General features: G+C 36.4%; 1 protein-coding gene across 2 annotated transcripts in view; it reads right to left on the bottom strand.

The window, feature by feature from the left end:
• LOC134754232 (carboxyl-terminal PDZ ligand of neuronal nitric oxide synthase protein) overlaps positions 1 to 24,061 on the bottom strand; it is a 215,009-nt gene that overhangs the window by 162,191 nt on the left and 28,757 nt on the right. For both annotated transcript variants that reach the window (XM_063690410.1, XM_063690411.1), the window contains exon 2: positions 6,967 to 7,229. In XM_063690410.1, coding sequence (XP_063546480.1) covers positions 6,967 to 7,170 — 204 coding nt within the window. In that variant the 5' untranslated portion in view covers positions 7,171 to 7,229. The remainder of the gene's footprint in view (positions 1 to 6,966; positions 7,230 to 24,061) is intronic.

Here is a 24,061-nt window from a genome sequence, read left to right as displayed (position 1 = left end):
TTCAGCTAGTGTTTAGTTAGCCCAAGTAACATTTTAGCGATAAAACTAGTTCTATAAAAGCGGACTATTATTTCGATTAAACACTGATAGCGATAGTGCGGCCTAAAATTTAGCGATATAGCACGCTATAACTCTCTTATAGTCGGAATTAGGCACCGACGTTAGTGCTTAAAGCTCTACAGTGGTTCATTTTATGTGCAATAGTGATAAACTAGTGATATAATAGTGCTACAATAGGGATTATTCTTGCCGGAAGTGATAATAAAGGGTTAAAGTAGCAGTATTTTTACTTATAGTTCTAATAACCTTGTAATAAGGTATCTTGTATCACTTACAGTGTTACAAGAACGCTGCAGTAGTGAAAACAATCGTTTGTAGTTTTAAGTGTCAAAATATTTAATACAATTTCCAATAATCGCTCATAGTGTTGCGTGACGTAGTCAGACAGATTGTTTATAATGGCGACAGCTTGATGGTTTATTGGAATTATTATTACCTGGTAAGTACACAGCAAAGTTTCACGACACGTATTAGAGAATTATACTGTAATTCTATTGCGGTTATTACTTTTCTGTCATTATATATGGTATTTTACATCTCAATTTTCAAGCGCCTTGTAAATATACCTACATGTTTTGATAAATTTTGTATACTAAAAATACTAGCCTAGTTTATTTTTTGTGAGTAAGTTAATTATAATCTTTAGTTTTGTGAATGGTTATGCTAAACATACTAGATATTGTAATATCAGAACAAAATGACCTTAACAATTACTGCTTTATTACTAGATATGTCAAGCATTTTTGTGTTTGTTTGTAAACAAAATGGCGTAAATGATTATTAACACATGTCGTAGTTTAGAGCTTTTGGGCCTATTAAGGCTATATTTGTTGTGGTATTCAACTTTAAACAACAATGTAGCACGATAAACCATTAAAGGTTATAGAGAGAGGTATCATATACTTGAAATACTTAAAAATAACTTTAAGCTGTAATAATGTTCGCACAAACACTCCTGAAGAGCTACGGTTCCATATTGCTGCACTAAAAAACTACGTGATTTAACAGGGAAAATTATGTCGGTTGTATCACTATATTACTAAGAGCTATAAGAATTACTGTTGCCACTCTTAAATGGCTTAAGAGTATTTTTATAGCTGTTGTAACACTGTAGGCGGCATAAAGCACTAAAAGGTAAACATAACACGATTATAGAGCTATAGCGCGAGTAAGTTATAATGGGCACCCCAAAAGAACCTTCAGCGTTAAAATCTACTTAAAGTGGTAACCATAATATATAAAGAGGCAGCTAATACCACCTTATTACAGCCTTTAGCTGCATTATGCAATCATATGTCTATTATATCACCCTACTAGCGCCAGTGTATTAATAAGACCGTTTATTTCCATAGTATCACCTAAAACTATTATTATGGGTCTTATAAAACTACTATGTCACTCAGGACTCTAAATGAGTTGTTGTTATGGCTAATGTGTTTGTTGGGAGATAATGCTTTTTCAACTCAGCAGCTCGAACAAGCCTACTTTCCTGCGAAAAAACAGTGACGAAAGTGCGACTTTCGTCACTTCCTAGAGTGAATTGATATTTCTAGAAGCTTTCGTCATAATGATGATGCCTTTCATTCATGAATGTAAATAAAGGTGGTTAACTTTACTTGATTTTAAATTTCTTTAACCTTTAATATGTTCTTACTACTAGGTAAAAATTGTATATGTGACACGAGGGCAAAGTTATTTTACATCTCGTTATTTTGAGTCCCGACCCGAGTAAGCGAAAGATTCTATAATTTAATCACTCGCGAGAAAAACCAATTTTCCTCTCTTGTTGCACAAATAACTATTTTACCTCAGCAGCTCGAACAAGCCTACTTTCGTCACTCCCTGGAGTGAGGAAAGTGCGACTTTCCTCACTTCAGGAAGTGAAACAAAGTACGTTTTTAATTTAGTGAAGGCCATGAACTGCCACTTCATACTTTAATTACATTTTTTTTATGGTATGGTATGGTACGGTACGGTACGGTACGGTACGGTACGGTACGGTACGGTACGGTACGGTACGGTATGGTATGGTATGGTTTGGAATGGTATGGTATTGTATGGTATGATATGGTATGGTATGGTATGGTATGATATTGTATGGTATGGTATGGTATGGTATGGTATGGTATGGTATGGTATGGTATGGCATGGTATGGCATGGCATGGCATGGCATGGCATGGCATGGCATGGCATGGTATGGTATGGCATGGCATGGCATGGCATGGCATGGCATGGCATGGCATGGCATGGTATGGTATGGTATGGTATGGTTTGGTTTGGTTTGGTATGTTTTGGTATGGTATGGTATGGTATTATATTACATATTATATTACATACATATTTTTTTTTCTGTTTATTCTGTGTAATTCGAAATACATTTTAAACTTTAATATATTCTCACTACTGAGGTGAAAAATTATGTGTGCAACACGAGAGCAAAGTTATTTTACTCGCTTCGCTCGTGATTCAATAAGAGAATGTTGAGCGTAGCAAGGGACTCAAAAACACGAGATGTAAAATAACTTTGCTCTCGTGTTGCACACATAACATATTAAAGGTTAAAATGTATTTCTAATAACACAGAATAATACTGAGAACCAAAAATGTAATAAAAGTATGAAGTGGCAGTTCATGGCCTTCACTAAATTAAAAAGCTACTTTGTTTCACTCCCTGGACTGAGGAAAGTGCGACTTTCCTCACTCCAGGGAGTGACGAAAGTAGGCTTGTTCGAGTTGCTGAGGTGAAAATAACTATTGTCCTTCGGGAAATTTGAATAAACACGTGCTTGTATGCGTGTCCAGAAAAGGGTTGATGGTTGATGACATGATGACTAAAGAAGTTTGCATCTTTGTTTACAACAGCAATAAAATGCAAAAATTTATATATAGTTAGTCAAGCAAATCTTGTCAGTAGAAAAAGGCGCGAAATTCAAATTTTCTATGGGACATTATCCCTTCGCGCCTACATTTTTTAAATTTGCCGCCTTTTTCTACTGACAAGATTTGCTTGACCAACTATACTTTTTATGGATTCAAAGTATGATGTTACAAAATACGCAACTTGAAAGAGGAAGATAATCTTTTTCGTTTTTAGGGTTCCGTACCCAAAGGGTAAAAACGGGACCCTATTACTAAGACTCCGCTGTCCATCCGTCCGTCCTTCTTTCTGTCACCAGGCTTGTATCTCATAAGCCGTGATAGCTAGACAGTTGAAATTTTCACAGATACTGCCGCTATAACAACAAATACTAAAAACAGAATAAAATAAATATTTAAGTGGGGCTCCCATACAACAAACGTGATTTTTTGCCGTTTTCTGCGTAATGGTACGGAACCCTTCGTCCGCCAGTCCGACTCGCACTTGGCTGGTTTTTATCACTTCTTATAACACAGTATAGGTTGGATTAGCTTTTCGGGTTCTACTAAAAACGGGTCCGATACCATTAAATATGGCTGCCAAAATATTGGCACCAATACAATTACACATACCTGTAGCGAGCGTACTTTTCTAAAATAATTTTAAGGGCCTATTATTCTGTCACGTGAATTGGATGTACTTACCTTTTACGGACCTCATTTTTTATTACACCTTGAAAAGAAATGGAATTTTAAATTTTCAGTTATAAGAGGCATTATGATAAGTATCCATTCGAGATAATGTATTTTATGATTATTATCATTAAACAAATTAAGCAGCGATTGTTAAAATTTTATTCAGATTAAGTGTCCTTTTCTCGCCATCTTTGTTAGATAAACGCTATGAAGGCATTCCACTGAATTAATATTTATCGTCGTCGAAATTGCGCGATCGGCAGAGTGGAAATATTACTAATTGAATTCTGAATTGTTCTTCTTGTAACAAGTTATACTCGGATTACTTTATATATTGTTTAATCTAGGAGAGGCTAGTTTATTTTTTGTTTCAGTTTACTTGTACGATTATATGTGAAAAATGGGGCAACAAACATTACGTAAAACTGTTTAAACTAAAGTGAAATATTAAAAAAAATAACCTGACTGCAATTTCGGATTATATACTTTTTTAAGACGGTAAAAAAATCCATTTATCAAAATTATCTGAATCATTGAGGCCACAACAGAACAAACGACTCATATGTATCCAACCTCACATATACATATACATAAGACTGCTAAAAGGATAACAATCACTGTGTTACTTAATTTTAGCGTCGCATAGCTGAGCAATTAATTAATTGTACACAATTAGTATCACTAATGTGGTTAATTCGTATTATCTTATTACTAACAACAATATCTAGTAGTAGTAGATAATTGACTACTTAAGTATATAAAATGTTCACCCGATTAAAACTTTACTTACTAAAATAAATGTGTATAATAAAAAAATGAACAAAATAGAATAAAAACTTAAGAAGTTTGAATATTACTTAGATATTAAGTTTGGTAGAGAATGCCTTTAAGTCCGCCATTTGTAGTTATTTTTATTGTGCAATAGTTTAAATTTCTTTTTTATTTTTATTTAGAAATGCTCGTCTGTTCTGTGTTACAAAATGGCTGTCTATCGCATAAACTTTAGTAAAATAAAACCCAAAGCTGTCATGCCTTCATAAAACCAGTACAGGATTCCGGGATCTACATTTAGTATTCACATTACTCGCCAATTTATGTTTGAATAGCGCTTTAAATCGCTCGTGTAGTAACAATTAAGCCGAATCGACAGTTCATTCCGAACCATTGGGAGTTAATGTACGTCAGCCTGATGAGGGCTTTTATGAAATCGTACTGAATTCATGGATTACAGTACAGGGGCCCATTTCTCAAACGGTATTACACTAATAATATTAGTCCACGACCCGTCAAGTGCATTTACTGCCAACGTTTTCTCAGCGCTACACGCGTAGCCGATTCTAGCGTTTTCCCACTTTACTCGTATAGAGGAAAGGGACTAAATAAACTAGTGGCTCTGTGAGCTGAAGACCTGGCGATAAGCTTAGAAAATGTAAAAGTGAATAATTCGTTGAGTCGTTCTCACAGTGAACTCACAATGGTCTTAACGGTAGACAATTTTGACGCATACTCTGATACGCTTATTTTAGTGTTGACTGTACAATAAAAAAATGGCAAATTAATTGTAATAACTCTGGTATATACAAATCAAATTCATTATAATATTTTTTGACAGTGTTTTAAGTGCAATACGCTATTATATAAATTATAAATGTAATTGACGTCTATTCGTATAGGTACGAAAGAAAAAGTGGTCATTATAAGCGGCACTACCTCAATCTAATTTTATCGCACTTGCTAGGCGATGCGGTCCGTAAATTCAAATTTTAGACCTAGGCCTGTAATGTAATGTACGTACGAAATTCAGCAGAAGTTTTATTTGTTTCCCTTTTTTCATCACAAGTGTGATGAGATGACAAACATTGTATATGCCACGGGCGATACAGGAATTACTAGCTCGTGTTAATTAATAATCAATTCACACTCGTTCGTGAATTTTTGTTTACCACCCCTCATAGTTACACAATATAAATTATAAAGACTTTAGTTTTAGTTCGACTCGTAAACTCAAAGTACGGCCCAATCGGTTTACCTACTCTTTGGTATGTATGTATGTATGTATGTAAACACTTTATTGTACATAAGACAGGTTAAAATACAATAAAAAAAAATCCCTACTCATTGGTATTAGAAAAAACGGCCAAGTGCGAGTCGGACTCGCGCACGAAGGGTCCCGTACCATTACGCAAAAAACGGCAAAAAAATCACGTTTGTTGTATGGGAGCCCCACTTAAATATTTATATTATGGTGTTTTAAAATTTGTTGTTATAGCGGCAACAGAAATGCATCATCTTTGAAAATTTCAACTGTCTAGTTGTCACGGTTCATGCGATACAGCCTGGTGACAGACAGACGGATAGACAGACAGACAGACAGTGGAGTCTTAGTAATAGGGTCCCGTTTTTACCCTTTGGGTACGGAACCCTAAAAAGGGTTAAGGTTATAAAAAAATTGCCAGAGTTAGACCAAGACAAGTCTGCAACGATTTTGATAGCACACGCAGTGTAGTTGTTATTTTAAACGTCAAACTTCTATGACATTATGACGTATTAACACTTGCACTGCGTATGCTATCAAAATCGTTTCAGACTTTTCTAGGTCTAACTCTAATAAACAATATATTGTCCTCTACAATATTTATTTTTAAAACTAAATACTTCATTACTAAGATACTAACACGTACCTATGAACTATTAGTATTCGTAATAAAAATACCTCTTGATATCAGTAGATAATGAGCTTTTCTTGTGGGTATCTTAAATAAACCGATGTTAATAATATTCAGGGAAATGGAGAGGGAGGGAGGGAGGGCATTTTTAATGAGATTCCTCTAAGCGTGGTGTGCGGTGTCCCACAAGGCAGCTATGTCTATGCAATTTCCGTATACCTACGCCTACACTGCTAATTAAATTATAGTAAGGCCCGATGTCACCAAACTGGAGTGAAGACTTAATCCAAGATCAAACATCAGGATGATACCTACGCGCTAATCTTGGTAGGTAATAAGATGTAAATGTGACCGTATGTATAAGGGTGGTGAAGGTGGATAAGGTTGCAAAAGGTTAATAGGTAAATCGTTTTTTCGATATTATTATTAGCATCATGGAGCATTTATTTAGTTAAACTTTTAAGGTTATGAAATATTTAAGTATATAGAGTGAACACCATAAAAAGCAACTTGTTTAGACTAAATAGTCCCAAACTATAGGGGTTCATGAGACTTATGCCATATTATATCTGATCACGGCCAGCTCATGGATATAATAATAAACAGTAAATAATTATTCATAAAATCTGGCGCAACACAGTTGATATTAGCAAAATAGTTGAATCTGAGCACGTGGAAGTTACATACCTTGGCTTGGAACTTGATGCCGTAGGTGAAGGCCTCGTCCGGGTGCAGAGGGATGCGGGTATCGTACTCGTCATTCGGCACCGGGTTGTACTGCTTGGTGGACGGCATCTTGCGGCCCCACTTGAGCAGCTTCATGGGCATGCGCTTCCAACCGCGGGCCTTGATCACTAGCACGCACCGACCTTTGCTACTTTTCTTAAACATCGAGGCGCATTCTCGTCCGATCCCAGAGAAATGAACTTTCGGCCTCTTGATTAAGGGGCCTCTGCAACAAAAACAGAACAATCACATAAATGAGCTAGTCATGCCAATGATATACAGTAAGTAGTTAGGAGGGTCTCGTCAGCGACACCTATTTGTTTTTAGACCACCATCGTCTTACTTATTGTCCTAAGTAGTCCATTGTTGTAATTTAAAGTTCGTAGGCAGAATCAATACTAACCGATCAGCGTCGTGACAATCGATTAATCCTATTAGGTGCAATCCAGGAATCGCGAACAGGATAGGGTGAAGACTTCGATGTGATCAAATAAAACAATACCAAGATATGAAAGTAACAAGCGGCGATATGGATATGTCGCAGGCATTTTGTAAGAATCCGCCGTTTACAAACGGCGCCGTCATTTTATAAACGCGAAGCGGTTTGCAAATGGCCGAAGGCAATTTGTAAAAAGTCGGCAGTATGTAAGATACCTGATGGCATTAACGGCGCCGTTTGCATCTTGCCGCGGCATTTTGGTCTAATTAGTTCTTTAATTTACCACGCGTGGCGCTGCACATCAAAACTATGAAAAACATTGTTTGTCCATCAAAACTAGAGTTCGTCGGACTGTTTCTTTTCAAAAAAACATTTCCTTCACAACTTAACTAGACTACTACTAACTAGCTTCGCGGGGCTCCGTCTAGTTAAGTTGTGAGGTTTAAGTTTTTTTATGCCATGGTCACCTTAACGAAATGGACAACGTTTGACGTTGACGCTTAACAAACCGATTCGCACTACTACTATTATACTACTAATTTCGCGTTTATAATATGACGGCGCCGTTTGTAAACGGCGGATTCTTACAAAATGCCTGCGACAGATACATAATTATTTTATGCATACTATACTAGGTGCACATACACAGGTTGTACGAATGGTCTACGAGTATGTATGACGTACTTTCACAAATTATGATTTGTGAATAAATTAAGCCACAAGTAGGACCTTCTTTATAAAAAAAACTAAACCCAAAAATAGTCGAGTTCACAAAACAAGATGACATAACTTTATGGTCTTAGTTGATTGATTTTATGGTCAGCAGTTTTAGTTGACCAAATGTCGCTTTCTGAGAGAGATGCACGAGATACCTAATATAAAAATATACAAAACACTATATTATGTGTGCCTATACTAGTTGAAGTGTTCACTCGATTATCCAGGATCACATCACATCATCCTAACCTGATGAACTATGTGAACATAAACAAAAGAAACAATGATACCGACCAATTGAGAACTTCGTACAAAATCTTGAAAATCGGTTTAAAAAAATCTTAATATATGCCAAGTTCCAAGAAAGGTACAGTCGAGTTCATAAATATGTATAAATTTTTTCAGCTTATTGCAATGAATTAAGGTGGAAAAATGTATACATATTTATGAACTTGACTGTACCTATAACCTATACAAGGAGTTAGAAAAGATTGTTAATTGTTTCCGATTTCACCCTGTATAAAGTCACGATTAATTTGATAACAAATTAGGATAAACAAGCCGGGGAGGAGCCGATCATGATTAATGTTCTAAGAGACGGTTCCCAGTAAATTGAAACTTAAGTATCAAGACGGTAGTTTAAGATGAGAGCTTTTAGCGATCGTCGCGGGGCGCTGAATTTAATTACTCTCATGTACCAGACATTGACAACGTTTCATATATAAAGGGTCGTCATGGCTTAAAAATTACCAAATATTAACAAAATAAATATTATTATTTTCAACCACGGGACTTAATCGCGGAAAATAAATATTGACTACACTTCAGTTTTAAACTTTTAAATTTTAAACTCCCGTGAGGCTCCGACACTCGTTACCTGCTCTAGTATTTATGTTTCGATTTAGCTCCACATGTTTCGATCCAATTTGAGGTTTATTAGAAATGAGTTCATTTGATTATCAAAATTAGTTTCTTTGGGATAAACAATTTATATAAAATTATTATATACAATATCCCCCACTTTTAAGCAAAACGCCTAAACAATTTAAAGAAAATTTGTCACGCAGATCGCTTATTACCTGGATTAACACATTAAACACGTTTTATCCCTGGTACTCATCCCTGCAGACGAGAAATAGGACCACGACGACAAACTATTTCCGCAGGTGGAATGTTGTATCGGAGAGCAAATAATTAATTGTAAGAAGACAGAGTCGAGAACTAAAGATAGTTCAAGAGTACAGTTGAGAAACTGAGATCTCCCTTTATTTTTTTGGAAAAGGTTAAAAACATATTTCCCGTGTTTTATTAAATAATCAATATAATCATATAGGTAATAAAAAACCGGCCAAGTGCGAGTCGGACTGGCGCACCAAGGGTTCCGTACGTTTTAGTATTTATTGTTATAGCGACAACAGAAATACCTACCTCATCTGTGAAAATTTCAACTGTCTAGCTATCGCGGCTCATGAGATACAGCCTGGTGACAGACAGACAGACGGACAGCGGAGTCTTAGTAATAGGGTCCCGTTTTTACTCTTTGGATACGGAACCCTAAAAAGCAATGACCTAAAATTACAATATGTATGAAGTGCAAAGGTTGCTAATAGGGCGTCGTTTTTAGGGCAAGTATTAGGGTCAACGGTATCTAGAATGCACGGGGCTTCACAAACCCTGGCAGAGAGAAAACTGAGACGCGGCCGCGTTTGCATTTCTCTGACAGATGATTCGGAGAATGGCTTGCCCGTTCATCTATAGATTTTCAATGGACTGCATAGCCCATAGCAGTATTGCGGTACGTCTGTATCCACTGTTACATGTTGCCATTTTACGTGTATCTCGTTCATTTAAAAACAGAACAAACTTATATTATTTCCGAATAAGGTTGTTAGGATTATGATTTTAACACTTTATGTATCAAATATTAAGTAAATGAGCTGTCAATCGAAGTTTTTTATGATGCGGGGTACAAAGGCTACGTTTTTAGGGTCCCGTACCTCAAAAGGAAAAAACGGAACCCTTATAGGATCACTCGTGCGTCTGTCTGTCTGTCTGTCCGTCTGTCACAGCCTATTTTTCCGAAATTACTGGACCAATTAAGTTGAAATTGCGTATACATATGTACATTTGTGACCCAAAAACGGACATGTAACGCAAACAAATGAATTTCAAACATGGGGGCCGCTTATGGGGGGTAAATGAAAAAATTAAAAAATTAAGTTTTTTCAGAATATATCGTGTTATATATCAAATGAAAGAACTCATTGTGAGAATCTCAAATATATATTTTTTTATAATTTTAGAATAAACAATTCTGAAGTTATTCAAAAAAAATAGTTATTAAGTTATTAGAAATGTGCAGTCAAGCGCAAGTCGGACTTCATTACTTAAAGATAAAGATAAGATAAAAGATAAAAAATGTTTTTATTGCACAGAACGAATACACTTAAGTTTTTGATAGGACCCCTACGGGTTTTTAAAGACATTTCACTCACGTTTCACATACAAAATACATTGTTTAAATTGTGTAATATACGGAACCCTTGGAACGCGAGTCCGCCTCGCACTTGACTGGGTTTTTAATAAAATGAGGATTCGGATTAAGTACATATTTTAAACATGGCGAGTATGCTTGTCTTTACAAAAATTATTCTCATTTCGTGAAAATACGGACGTAAAGTCAAATGTGTCTATTTATTTTAAATAAATGATAGCTTATTAATTATTTATCCTTTATAACACTTTAAACTCTCGCGTTTTATACACATAATTAATGTCATAACCGCGTCTAACGCGATTAAATTTCTTTTTTTTTTTTACGGTAATGACATTAATTATTTATCCTTTTTTTTAAACAAGCATAAATCAAGATAAATTGCTGTCAATTTATACTTATTTAACTAAAGTAATTACGACACAAACGTTTATTCCACGAAAATTGTCTACATGGTTGCATTTTTGTCGCCTGTCACTATGCCCGTCACTTTCACACTTCCATACTTGTTAGAACGTGACAGGCATGGTGACAGGCGATAAAAATGCGACCGTGCTCAGACCCCTGAACCCTGAACATAAACATTATACATAAACTAGATCTGAGGATTAGCGGCTACACGTTTTGAAAACGAGACCTCCGCGGTCCGGCTATCGACAGAGGCATCTAAATGAGAAGTTCAAGGCCAACTGGTCTAGACCTGTATAAGTCTTATAATAATCATAATTCCGTATGGAACGGCCTACGCTTACCAATTTAGCATAACAACGCGCGAAACCGCATTGTTTAAAGATTATAAGATTCCTGCCTAACTTCAAAAGGGATACTTAAAAAAACCTAGACTCAAAAGAGTCATTATCAAAATGACATGTAACATCTCTCCCGTTCGAAGATCTCAGTATTTAGGTACATATTATGTCGATAGTACTGTAATGTATTTTACTTTCCTCATAATCGATTGGAATGTTTAACTCGAGTGAAAGCTACCATTTCACAATTTCTCTTAGTTCGGACACCAAAATATCTCGGGTGCGTCATGTTTAACCCTCAGCTAACAACCTAGCGTATCGGGTTGCTTGTTACCAGTGGTAACAACTTGGTGGTAAAGTAGGAATCACCCACTTTTTTTATCGTTTGTGTGTCGTTGGCATAAGTGTCGTCAGTAACTTATAGTTTTTACTGGAAACCAGCGCCACGGATTGCCGCGGCATTATGCTGAGTGTATCAGGGTTGATATGATTTAAATCACTTGATTTAAATCAGTGATTTAAATCGTGATTTTAATCAAGGGAGTTTTTTCAAAAAAATCATTGATTTAAATCATTAAATTTTTACTACAACCAAATCGGCCCAAAATTGTTTAGGGTATTCCCCGGACCACTACGGCACGCACACATGTGCAAGCGAGTCATAGCGTAACAGTTTCGGGGAAACCCCGAAACTATAATACGAGACGCATGGTACCGAAACAGTTCCAGGATTCCCCGAAACTAAAACACGAGACGCATTTCGCTTTTCGCCCGGTCATTCGTAATTGACTAGTGAAAGAGTACAAAAAGATGTCTGGAAGAAAAAAAGATGCTGTGTGGGTTTATTTCGATAAAAAAAAGGAAGAAAATTAAAAAAATTCAAAAATCTGATTTTAATCAAATAAATCCGATTTTAATCAAATTAATCGGATTATTATGTTTTGTTTTCAGTGTATAGACTATAGATCCTATTTTAGCGTGTAATGTTTTTTTTTATGTCTGTATGTCTGCTTTTCCATATTTAATATGTTGTGGCGTTAAATAAATGTATTTTCTTTCTTTCTTTCAATCTAGTACACATCTCTATTACGTTGAATAAAGATAACGTATTCGTAAAAAAATACTTCAAGAGCTTACGTACATTTCTACAATTTAAAATATACCCAACGTTTCTTTCTACTCGATCAGGAATCTGAAAGTTTTATAAGTATTTCTATTTACTTAAACGAGTAGTAGTGTTAAAAATACACAACGCTGGTAGAAACGAAGCACTGTTCAGAGTTGCTTTATTTAATGAAGCGAATTATGCCTTACATACTTACTCGTAGCCGCTAGTCTCGTTAAAAGTTTGTTCAAATCTCGTCTGTAACGAGTCAGAGGCCCTTGTGACGCAAACGCAACAGCATTTTACACGAGCAAACTGCATCTGCCAGTATCATGACTATTTACACTGCTCAATAGCAAAGAGAAACTTTCATAAAAAAAAACAAATGTTTGTTATGGATTGTTTGATGTCATAATAAAATCGAAATTGATGTCATTATTGTCGTCATGCTCACTATACCTATGAACCTATTGAATGAGCTGATGCCTTTACTGATACTGGAAAGCGATATATGTAAACATACTAAACCCTTGGTGGGCGAGTCCGACTCGCACTTGTCCGGTTTTTTGAAGACCGGGGACCTATTTTCCTCTTATGTTTGATTTAAATCAAAGTACTGATTATAATACCTATGGTGCGGCTCGCAACACTTAACGAAAGCTTCTTGAAACGGATCTGGCGACAATTTAACAAAATGTAGACTGTATGAGGGTTGGTCACTGAAAAAGACACTGTGAAACATTCGCCGCAGATATCTGAGCATGTACCTACCGTACTTTTTTTAAGTTAAACTTCTTAAAATACAATTAATTCAACTGCCAATTATGAGTGCCACTGCCAGTTGTTAAGGGTAGATAACTAAATAGTTTACTTATTATTGATTTTCTATATACCTTCATAAAATAAAGTAAGTAGGTATTTACAGTTGTGTGCAATATAATAGCAATAAATAAGAAAATGAAAATTATGTGAAAACAAAAGAAAACCTTAGATCAATTATATAGGATCTTTTTCTATTATTTTTCTGCATTACTCGACATTATTTCAAAATTAACTGTAACCTTTACTTAAATAATATTGGAAGTAAAAAAATATACTCGAATATTAATATGTATTTCCAACTAATTATTTTTATTTTGACATTTAGGTTTCCTTGAATGCAGTCCATAGACATAGTATATACAAGTAGTTATAGACGCGCCACCGAGCGACCGGGGGTAAGAGAAAGAATATTCATATACAATTTGGGCATCATAGGATTTTTTCTCTTTCACTCTTATAAATTTCGGTATTTCGCCATCGCCTCCTACCTATGATACCACCCGGTCGGTGATAAGGACAAAGCATGGCACTATTTTATCTTTTCTCTTATAGGAATCGCAATAAAACTATCTTTCTCTATCAAAGAGTGTCAGGCCCATGATGCAGTCCTACTTTTTTGCAATTGAAGAATCGGCTAATTGCTTATTGTCTATGCAATTGAATATGTTTATAATTAAGTATAAAGTTTTGTGCAAAGGTTTTACAAATGAATATGCGGTTCTGCATTGTGTATAAATTCGTTAATACCTACTTACTTAAATCAAAAACTTTACATTACAACAATGAACATAGAAACTTCATTATATACCTACTTCCGAAGCTTTTGGGCCAAAGGATAAGAGGTAATTTGTTACCACAAAAATCTATAAATAAAATTGATTTAGTCTTGTATACTTTTATTTTATTTGTCATTTTAGTTTTTTGCTGCTGTCTTAGAAAAAATATTGTGTGCAACGGTACAATAACTAGGTCTTAACAAATTTAAGGGCCTGAGTAACAAAAAGAGACGTAGTTGAGTTTTGTTAAAATAGGCCCAAGGATTTTATGACCTAGTTATATACCAGTTGCGCAAATACTATTAATCAATAGTTTTCGTATGTCACTTACGGTTTTTATTCGCGGTGGGTCCGTTTAAAGATCACACTTGGCAGTTAGATTAGAACCCTATATATACGAGTTCCGAACTACCCAAGTTGCGAAGCACAAATGAGAAAAGTTAGGATCGCACAAAGGATGATTTAGTCAAAACGTTTTTGTAGGTATAAAAAGTTATTAAGTACCTCATACATTTTGAAGATAACAAAACCTACGCTTCGGCTGAAGGCATATGTAAATAATAACCTGATATGTTACGTTAATATAGATTATTAAGTACATATTTTAAAAGAAAATTTGAATTGATTTTATAAACCAGACCGTCTAGCATACTTAAGAGGCCGGTGTCGATTTTAGTTGCAAAAATGTAAAATTGATAGATTTAGTCGGTGAAATTGTACATATTTTGTTACCTAATTTAAATAACAAATACTGGTTTCTATTAACACTTCTTCTTATCTTGCCTTTTATCAGATCAATTTTTAGAAAACAGACTCACTAAATTAGTAATGATTTTTTTTCTGGTGGATGTTTAGGTAAACGCGCGTAAAACACTGATTTTGTCGCTCTTATTTGTAAATTTCGTAAAGTTTGGACTGCTAAAAATGGTAAATTAGTATTACACATATTCTGTACTTGACCTTTATCAGATTACATTTTTATTATATAACTTAGAGTTCGAGGAAATGAAAGTTAAACGAATTCAATTTTCTCCAGAAATTACTTCAAAACAAGTGACAATTTCTCTGAAAATCGACTTAATTTCAACGTAATTTTGATACTTATACAATCTACAACATTTGCTGAAACTATTCTTATACATCAATTTGTATAATTTACCACCATAATGTTTTGATGAATTTTTAAAATCTGCCCCTTCTCTTCATATATTACCGGTGATGCACCCTCGCGACCCCATTATTAAAAGGCAAGATGAGAAGACGTGCTAATAGAAATCAATACTTGTTATTTAGATATTACGTAACAAAACGTGTATAATTTCAACGACTAATCTATCAATTTTACATTTTTGCTCCAAAATCGACACCGGCCTCTTAAGTTGCGTTCTCACGCGCGAGTCCATACTTGAAGTCGCGCTAGCTATTCGTAGATGTATGAGACCACAACTCATGCTGACCTTACTGCATGGCAGGAGACACGGGTAGGGCTCAGCTAAATTTCACCACGCTCGATAATAAATAAATAAATAATTAACTTAGATTTATTGAAAATGTCATACTAATTTAAGACGTCCCTTTCGCTTCTTCCTCGCGTTGTCCCGGCATTTTGCCACGGCTCATGGGAGCCTGGGGTTCGCTTGACAGCTAATCCCAAGAATTGACGGAGGCACTAGTTTTTACGAAAGCGACTGCCATCTGACCTTCCAACCCAAAGGGAACTAGGCCTTATTGGGATTAGTCCAGTTTCCTCACGATGTTTTCCTTCACCGAAAAGCAACTGGTAAATATCAAATGATATTTCGTACATAAGTTCCGAAAAACTCATTGGTACGAGCCGGGGTTTGAACCCGGGACGCTTGTGATTCACATTATCGCATACATTTTGTATGAATCGTCACAAAACTGACTCCCAAATTCTGTATGTAAACACACACACTTTCTTTCTTTTAATCAATAGCTCTCGTGATTATGAGTCGAAATAACCCAAAAGTTGTTAGTTTTTCGAAAAAAAGTAAATAACAAAAGACACTTTTGTTCTGATAACTATACGTCCCATACCTACAGTTTGTCAAAATTTCATGTATAGTAGCCATGTAAATTCCATTTCAATGTGAAATATGTAACTGATTCACCATAAGCGTCAACTTTCTTTGACAATAGCAAGTTGCGCCTGTGTGTGCCACCCAGCTCGGTTGGGGACAATGGGAGGCGATAGCATAAATTATTAAGTAGGTGTTAATGAACAGGCGGGATCAATTATTCGAACACGACGTATGTATGTTGATGAAAATAATTACGCTTCAGATAACCGAGCCTTTCCTAATTTTGAAAGTATTATAGGTAGATATGTATAAAGGTAACATTCAGATTGCGACTGCAGCAGAATTGATTATGCAGTGTTATTGCTGCAGCGTTGCCTTGATAAAAAGAGTTTCATTGGATTGAATGTCCTAATCGCAAAAACAATGCGCCAATGACAGCAATGCAATTAATTTAACAAGGAATATACCTACATTCCGAAAACATTGTAGTACTTTTCTTTAGATGGTGATATACATGAACGAGAGGGCAAACTTCCTGTGTCCCCCTACAGTCCTACTCAAGATCAGTTCAAATTTCAACTTAATGGGAAACCGGGAAATGGCTTTGCAGGACTTTATTATAAAAAATTCTCGTGTCAGGAAAGAACATTTCTAGGTAACTCTACATTCCGGAAACTCTCTCAGTTTTGTGTAACCGTATGTTTAGTCACCATAGTCAGGTGCTTTGTTCGGCTACCAATTAGAGACACACAACGCCTTTATGTAGTGTAATTTACAAGTACAAAGCGGCAAAAACGTTGCGTGAAGCGTTTTCTAGGCGAAGATCGCCACAAAATTACACTTACTTTCACCGTGCAACCTAGCATCCTAGGCAAATCTCTATGCCTCGTGTGTATGACACAAGCGGGCTAATGTTATACTTCACGGTGTGCGGTGGGAAGGATAAGTATAGCTCCGAGAACCAACCACAAGTTCCCTGTTTAGGAAGCATGAGTTTGTACAGAATTTAGGATGGTTCAAAAAAAAATTACTGCATCCTGCCCGTGAATCTTAGTTAACACCAGTTAGTACAGAAGCTATGTAATCTTTGTCCACATGCATAAACTTATATAATAATATGATTCAGCCTGTACACGTCCTACTGCAGGGCACAGTCCTCCTCTCCTGCGCGAGAGAGCTTGTGGTATATCTAGTCCTCACATTGGCCCAATGGCACAAACTTAACCTTATAAAGAATAAAACAAATATGTCAACAAGCGTTCAAACAATACAGTGTAGTCGTTAGGTATCAAGTCTTTTTGAGGGAAATTTAAAACGTATTACGGTTTCTATAGAATTACCACTTTTCTTTTTTAGGCTAAAGTTACTCCCCTTAAAGTTAGTGAAAAAGACTAAACGTTTATTTACTATTCAAGTTCAACGTTAAAATACTTACCTTTCATACACAAGACAAGACGACATAGAAAGAAGAAACTGAATCGATTTGCAAAAGCATGAAGGTTAAAAAACCTTCATAATAACTACGCGCAGTGTTGGCCGAAACGTTAATGCAATTAACCAGTACAAATTGAACCGTAAACTGTAACCGTCCGTTATGGTTTACGGTTCAATTTGTACTGGTTAATGGTCAATTGCAATTAACGTTCGGCCAACAAACACTGACTACGCATAACCTAACTTTCAATTTAGGTATACCTAACAAAGCATATCGGTACTATTATGTAAAACCCAAACGTAACAATACTTAAACGCCTAGGTCAATACCAAGAGTGAAGTGCCGTGTCAGCAGGTGTGACCACCAGGGTCACTGGCCTTTCGAAGGTCAGGGAGAGGGAGGTAGCCAGCAACATTAAAGAAATAAAACCACAAAGAAAAGCGATTAACAATCACGAGCTGCACCGCCGGTTTGCCGCTTCATTTGACCATTGAAAATGTAGGAAGCCAAGATAATGAGATCCCGAGGGCTATGATCGTCGCATTTTTTGTCATTAGGCATCCCGTTGTCCGACATACTACGATAAATACGTACGTATTTATGTGAAGGATTAGCCAGATTCTACCTACTATTATCCTACTACCTATATGGATTTACGTGACATTATCCGCCAAGTGTGTTTCGGACAGCTGTCTTTGATATGAGCCAGCTGTCACTATCGCCCTCTTCGCTCGGACATAACGAAGTGCTTTATGATTTTTATCAACTTCACAATTTGATGCGCCGAATGCACAAAGCGGTATGCAATAAAAATCCGGCATTAATGAAAATACATTTTGTAAACAATATCTACAGGTAGGTTTTCAACGTGCTTACCCAGAACTATATAGTACAGCGCAACTTTTTAAGCAATCAAGAGTCGGCGTGCCAAACCACAAAGCCAAATTGCGCGCACAGCGGCAAAATTGCCAGTAAACACCGCGTCGGATCCCGCTCGCCTTTAATTAGAGTGTTGAAAAGCGAACGCGGACTGATAAATTGGCGCGCAAGAACTTACAGAGCTAGTAGACGCATGTACGTTTGTAGATGCTTTTAGACTAAAATTAACAATAACAAAAATTGTAGAAGAAATAAAATTAAACTAAAAGCGAATACAATTTTTGCCAGTTTTGTTATTAAGTGCACCGTTTATTTGAAATCATTTTGTAGTGACTTATCTTTCTAAGCTAGCTAGAAATAGTAAGCATTAAAATGAATGAAGAAAAACGTAGATAGCATAAACCGTGTTTTTAAAGGCTCTTTGGCTACGATTTAAATTGGCAGGTAGTGCTTTACTTTAAAGATGTTTATCAATAATTTATTGAATAGCCAGGTTAGTATTAAGGCGAGATTCCACCCTAAAGGGGCCCACTGACTATCAGTCCGCCGGACGATATCGGCCTGTCAGTTGCTCGGAACTGTCAAATTTTTGTTCTAACTGACAGGCCCTTAAAGTTAAAGTCTTGGACCAACAAGTGTGAATGCGACCGTTGGTAACGTTGAAAGTGAACGCAGCCGACGCGCAAGAATGAGGGTAGACAGAGCGCTGTCTACACAACTTTGACACCCACCCGCTATCTTCAGTCACCCGTGAACATGATGCATGTAACTGCGTCGAAATATCGGGAGCTCACAAATAATACAAAAGGTAATCACGGTCTATATTCCGGTCAATATAAGTCTATGATTTACATTACGAAAATTACATTACAATTAAATTAAAAGTCTATGGGCCACTAGTTGCCTGAGTGAAAATAAATACTTAAAGAAAGAGTACTGAATTATTTAACAATTATCACTGTTGAATTTCAAATTGCTTAAACATAAACATTTGGGAACCCTCTCGTTTAAAATGGTAATTCTTTCTCATTTCTTGTAATTATTCAATATTTGATTGATCACATGATAACAGATTTTGACTTCTAGCGAGCCTGTTTCAATATCGTTTGACTAACTTAAAATGCAAATTAAAACTTTGCGGATTAATCAAAGTTAAATTTATTAAGCGTGACGGTGGTGATAAGCGGGTTGGACGCTAAAGTTGAGTTCCGATTTGATTAGGTGCAGATCACAAAGTGCCGTGCTGTATCATAACCATTGTATTACAATTACATTGATATTAACTCATTTTTCACGAACACATCGCGCTTTGCAAAAGTCGCGCGACTTTCATACGGAAATATTTTAAGTTTCGAAACGCCATAATATCAGCTGGGAATGCTGGCATGCGTTGAAATGAAACAAAAATCCCTTCCAGTCCCTGGCCTCCACAGCCCAAGGTCCCACAGTCTCGATTGCAACTGGCACTAAGTCGTACATTGGTTACCTATTAGTTATTTAGTCGATAAATAAGTTTTTTCTATTTTCATTATTTATCTTATATGTAAGAAATTGTAATTTTATTTAGTCACCAATAAAATGTTCATATTGAAGCGCTCCATTCAACCCCTGCTAGGTTATGATTATGAAAAGTATTGAAATGGTTTGTGTCTTGGATGGCATTCATATGGACATGATTTTCTGTAGTTTTTGGTTATTGTTAACAAGCGTGTTTCATGTCAAATATAAATCTATGTACTTATAATCCGTTATATATAACGGTTTTGTAACGAGAAACATGAAGGACTTTCACAATCCGGCCGTCATAAAGCTAGTATATACGGCTCTGGTTAGGAGCAAATTGGAAACTAGTGCCTGCGTTTGGAGCCCGAGTGAGGCTAAGTACAAACTGATGCTGGAAAAAGTATAGAAAGCGTTTCTACGTTTTCTATATAAAAAAGTATATGGCTATTACCCGTACATGTACCCAACACAGTTTTTGCTTGGCGTGTTGGGCTTCAATTCGCTCGAGGTGCGTAGGAGCAACACGCGGCTGATTACGTCCTGCAAGGTGCTCCGAAACTTAATTAACACCATGGAACTGCACAATATCCTCAACCGCATCATTGTTCCGTCGAACAGATCTCGCCGGCGCCCCTACCTGCAGCTTTCAAACAGCGCAGGCCCGCGTGCTACCGCGGCTCGCCGCCACTCACCCTTGTGCGATATGATCAGCTCGTTGAACGGGTTTCTGAGTAACGATCTACAAGTAGATATATTTACTGATTCCTGGGGCCCGTTTATCAAAAGCTTGTAATACAAGCGGAAGTCCTTTTTTGACAGCTATTGTTAGAAAGGGACTTCCACTTGTATTACAAGCTACAAGCTTTTGATAAACGGGCCCCTGGTCTAAGCTAGCGTCCAGGTGCCTCGCTTACTGTGAGACTATGAACGAGTGAAAGAGCTGATGAATAATTTCTGCACTGTTACTTTTGTATGAGTGTGTTAATATTACATAAATTGCAAGTGTAATTGGTGTAAACCGTTCTTGTAAATAAATAAATAATAAATATATTACGGAGCGGACCCTAAGTTAAGTTTTCATAATGTTGCCAAGGCAATTAGTCGTGCCAAAAAAGGCGAATTCCAATAAGTAAATTACTCAAATGAACCTTATTAATGGAGTCGCTCACAGTACGTATTTGGTGTTTGTAAAACTAAACATTTGACTTAGAATTATTGGATGGCACTCGATCGACAAATCAATCACAGCCACATAGCACCTGCCCGTATAATTACCTGGCATACACTTGGCATTATACATGGTGTTTTTTTTTTTACTCAGTTATCTTCGGGGTATGGCTAAGTACATTTAAGTGAAGGAAACTGAATGGCATAGTATTTTTTTTTTCTTAAATAGCAAAGATAGATATAACTCCGTAATTGATGGATACAGTCTAAGGAAAAAACGTGCCTCAAAAATCAAGAAAATTTGATTCTCGATCAGATGGCGCCACTACTTTTGGCCTACTCTCGGATAGATGGCGTTGACGGTTTCGTTTGTTATTTCAGTGAAAGAACATGGGTCAAAATAATATAAAAATAATTAATGCAAATAAAAATCATTTATCCAAATATAAATACATTTTATGGTATCACATTCTCGTAGCATTCTACATGAGTACCACTGAATGCAATTATTATCCTCGAGTTGTGCGAGAAGCGATTGAAATCAAGAAGCAACCCAGAAAATTTTATAGGGAAGATGGTTTTAACTTATCGGCAACTTGAGGACCAGTGATCCAGAAGTTAAAGCCAAGGGATCTTCGGATGTGTGCGCGGATGTTGTGAGTGTTGCGTGTCGGACTATTGACAATAATTAACATTTATGTGTAGTGGGTGGTTTGAAAATGTGATGTCTACCGCAATCTTTAAATGTCCCTTTCGTCGGGTAGTCACAGAAATCTTTGTTTTGACATTTTGCTGGGACGTCAGTTAGCCGCGACCACGACATAAAGGTAACAAAATAAATTCGCGATAGACCCGATTGTAAATGTGATTTAATTCTACATGAGTGTTTTAAATGGTGAGTTTGCTCCTCAACCCATCATAAAACTAGCTCATTATTTTAAAGATTTGGATGTGGCTACACATCTTCATCGCTCCAGAAGTCGCCGAACATAAAAAAAGTATGTATGTTGTATCATTCCATGTCAATCGCGATAACAGCGTTCATAATACGCATGAGTTTAGTGGTAGAGTCCCGTTGGAACTCTTCAGGCGTGGTACCTTAATAAAAAAAGAGAAGATCAATGAAACTAAGCACGTTGGCCAATGAAATCAAACCAAGTTTTACCTGAACAAAAGGACACGAATCTAATAGTGACGCGTGGTTAGCGGGTTAGACCCGCCATTTATTTCAACATCCTACTTCCAAAAAACCTGCGGCGGGACATTATTTTTGTAAAAGTAATCTGTCTTGCGTGAGCCCCTGCCGCAAGAAATATGGCGGCTAGACACAAGTGAATATTTATAGACTGTCAATCGCCATACGAGTTCGGAGATAAATATTTTACAAACGTAAATATAACAGCGCCATCTATTTCGACTAACTTAAATAGCTTTGGTGTTATTTTGGAGCCTCTCTATGTGGACCCATCCACAGCATTGTCTCACACGACTGAATGGTCGATGAGGACGGCCTCCACGATCTCAACATAAAAACCCTATCTATCTCTCTACACTATTTTGACCTGAATTTGACCAATTCCAGCCACCTGATCCATATAATTATATATGTATAAACGCGTATGTTCTGACTGTCTCTTTCTGATTCATCAACGCAGAGCCGAAACGACAGAAGCTAGAAAGTCAAAATTTGCACATCAAATTTTGTAATTTTGAATAATTCAACTACTAAGGGTGCAAAGGTGATGAAAGATTGTACAATTTTTATTTTATTTTAAAGTTAGGAACTTGACACAGCGTAAAAAGATATTTTATTATAATACAAGCAAAGTAATTTCATGGCTACTAAGAATGTATCCCCCTAAGGTGGTGAAAAGGGGGTTAATATTTTGTAGGTATACGGAAATATTCTGTTAAGGACTTGAATCTTCGTAAAAAGACGCAATATTAGAAAACAAGACAAGTAATGTTAGCGTTTTTGAAAGTTCATCTTCTAAGGAGGTTAAAAGGGGCTGAAATTTTAGAAAATACACACAATATTAGAAAACCAAGACAGCGTTTCTGAAAATTTTCTTACAAGGGCATTAGAAAGGCATTGAATGTATTTTTCAAATGTGTGACTTTGCGCTTTGTAAAAAGGTAATTCTTACTCTAAGCGTGTTCAGGTCGTAAAAACCGATACAAGTTTTTTTTGAGTGAGCGTGAAAAGTTTTAACTATAATCAAAACTTCCAATATAAAAATCGCGAACGAAGTCGTGGGAAACAGCTAGTTAGGTTATAAACCAGACTGAAAAAGACTTACACCTTTCGCTTCGAATGATAGTCCCTATAAGTTCCTTCAAGTCTCTTTTGGTTGGCTTAATTAAAAAATAAATAAGAAATTAGTTTTTACCATTTTTATATTGTTCATTTCTAAATAAATTAATGTGGTAACTTCCAAAACATGTCTACAAACATTTTACGTGATAGCTAACCCATATAAATAATGAACTGTCATTGGGACTATAATTCGACACGAGAGGTAAAAATTCCGTTGTAAGTACGGTCCTCACCATACAGGGCAAAACATCTCGGATCCCCGAGAGACCTCTTCGAGGTCCTACGAGGTTTGATAGGATTCCTCGAGGAGCTGGGCTGGCAGCACTAGCCCACCCCTCTCCTGTCACGCAAAATAGGCGCCAGTCGTCGAGTTGCGGAAAATCGCCGCAACTACAATACAATACAATACGGTCCACCTATCGGTTAGATGGGGCCATATAACTAGGTGACAAAACAGACCGCAATTTACAATTAATTTTAAACAACATAAACTTATAATTAGTACAAATCTGGTAAAATACCCACTAATCTTTGCGTTTCCGGAGGGCATTAGTCTATTCACACAGTTCCCTATATATCGTGTCAAATTCGCAGATTTCTGCTCAAATTGC

The sequence above is a fragment of the Cydia strobilella genome, chromosome Z (assembly GCF_947568885.1).
Source record: "Cydia strobilella chromosome Z, ilCydStro3.1, whole genome shotgun sequence".
NCBI lineage: Eukaryota > Metazoa > Arthropoda > Insecta > Lepidoptera > Tortricidae > Cydia > Cydia strobilella.
Note: the sequence above shows the minus strand (reverse complement) of the source record. Positions and strands in the feature narration are given on the sequence as shown.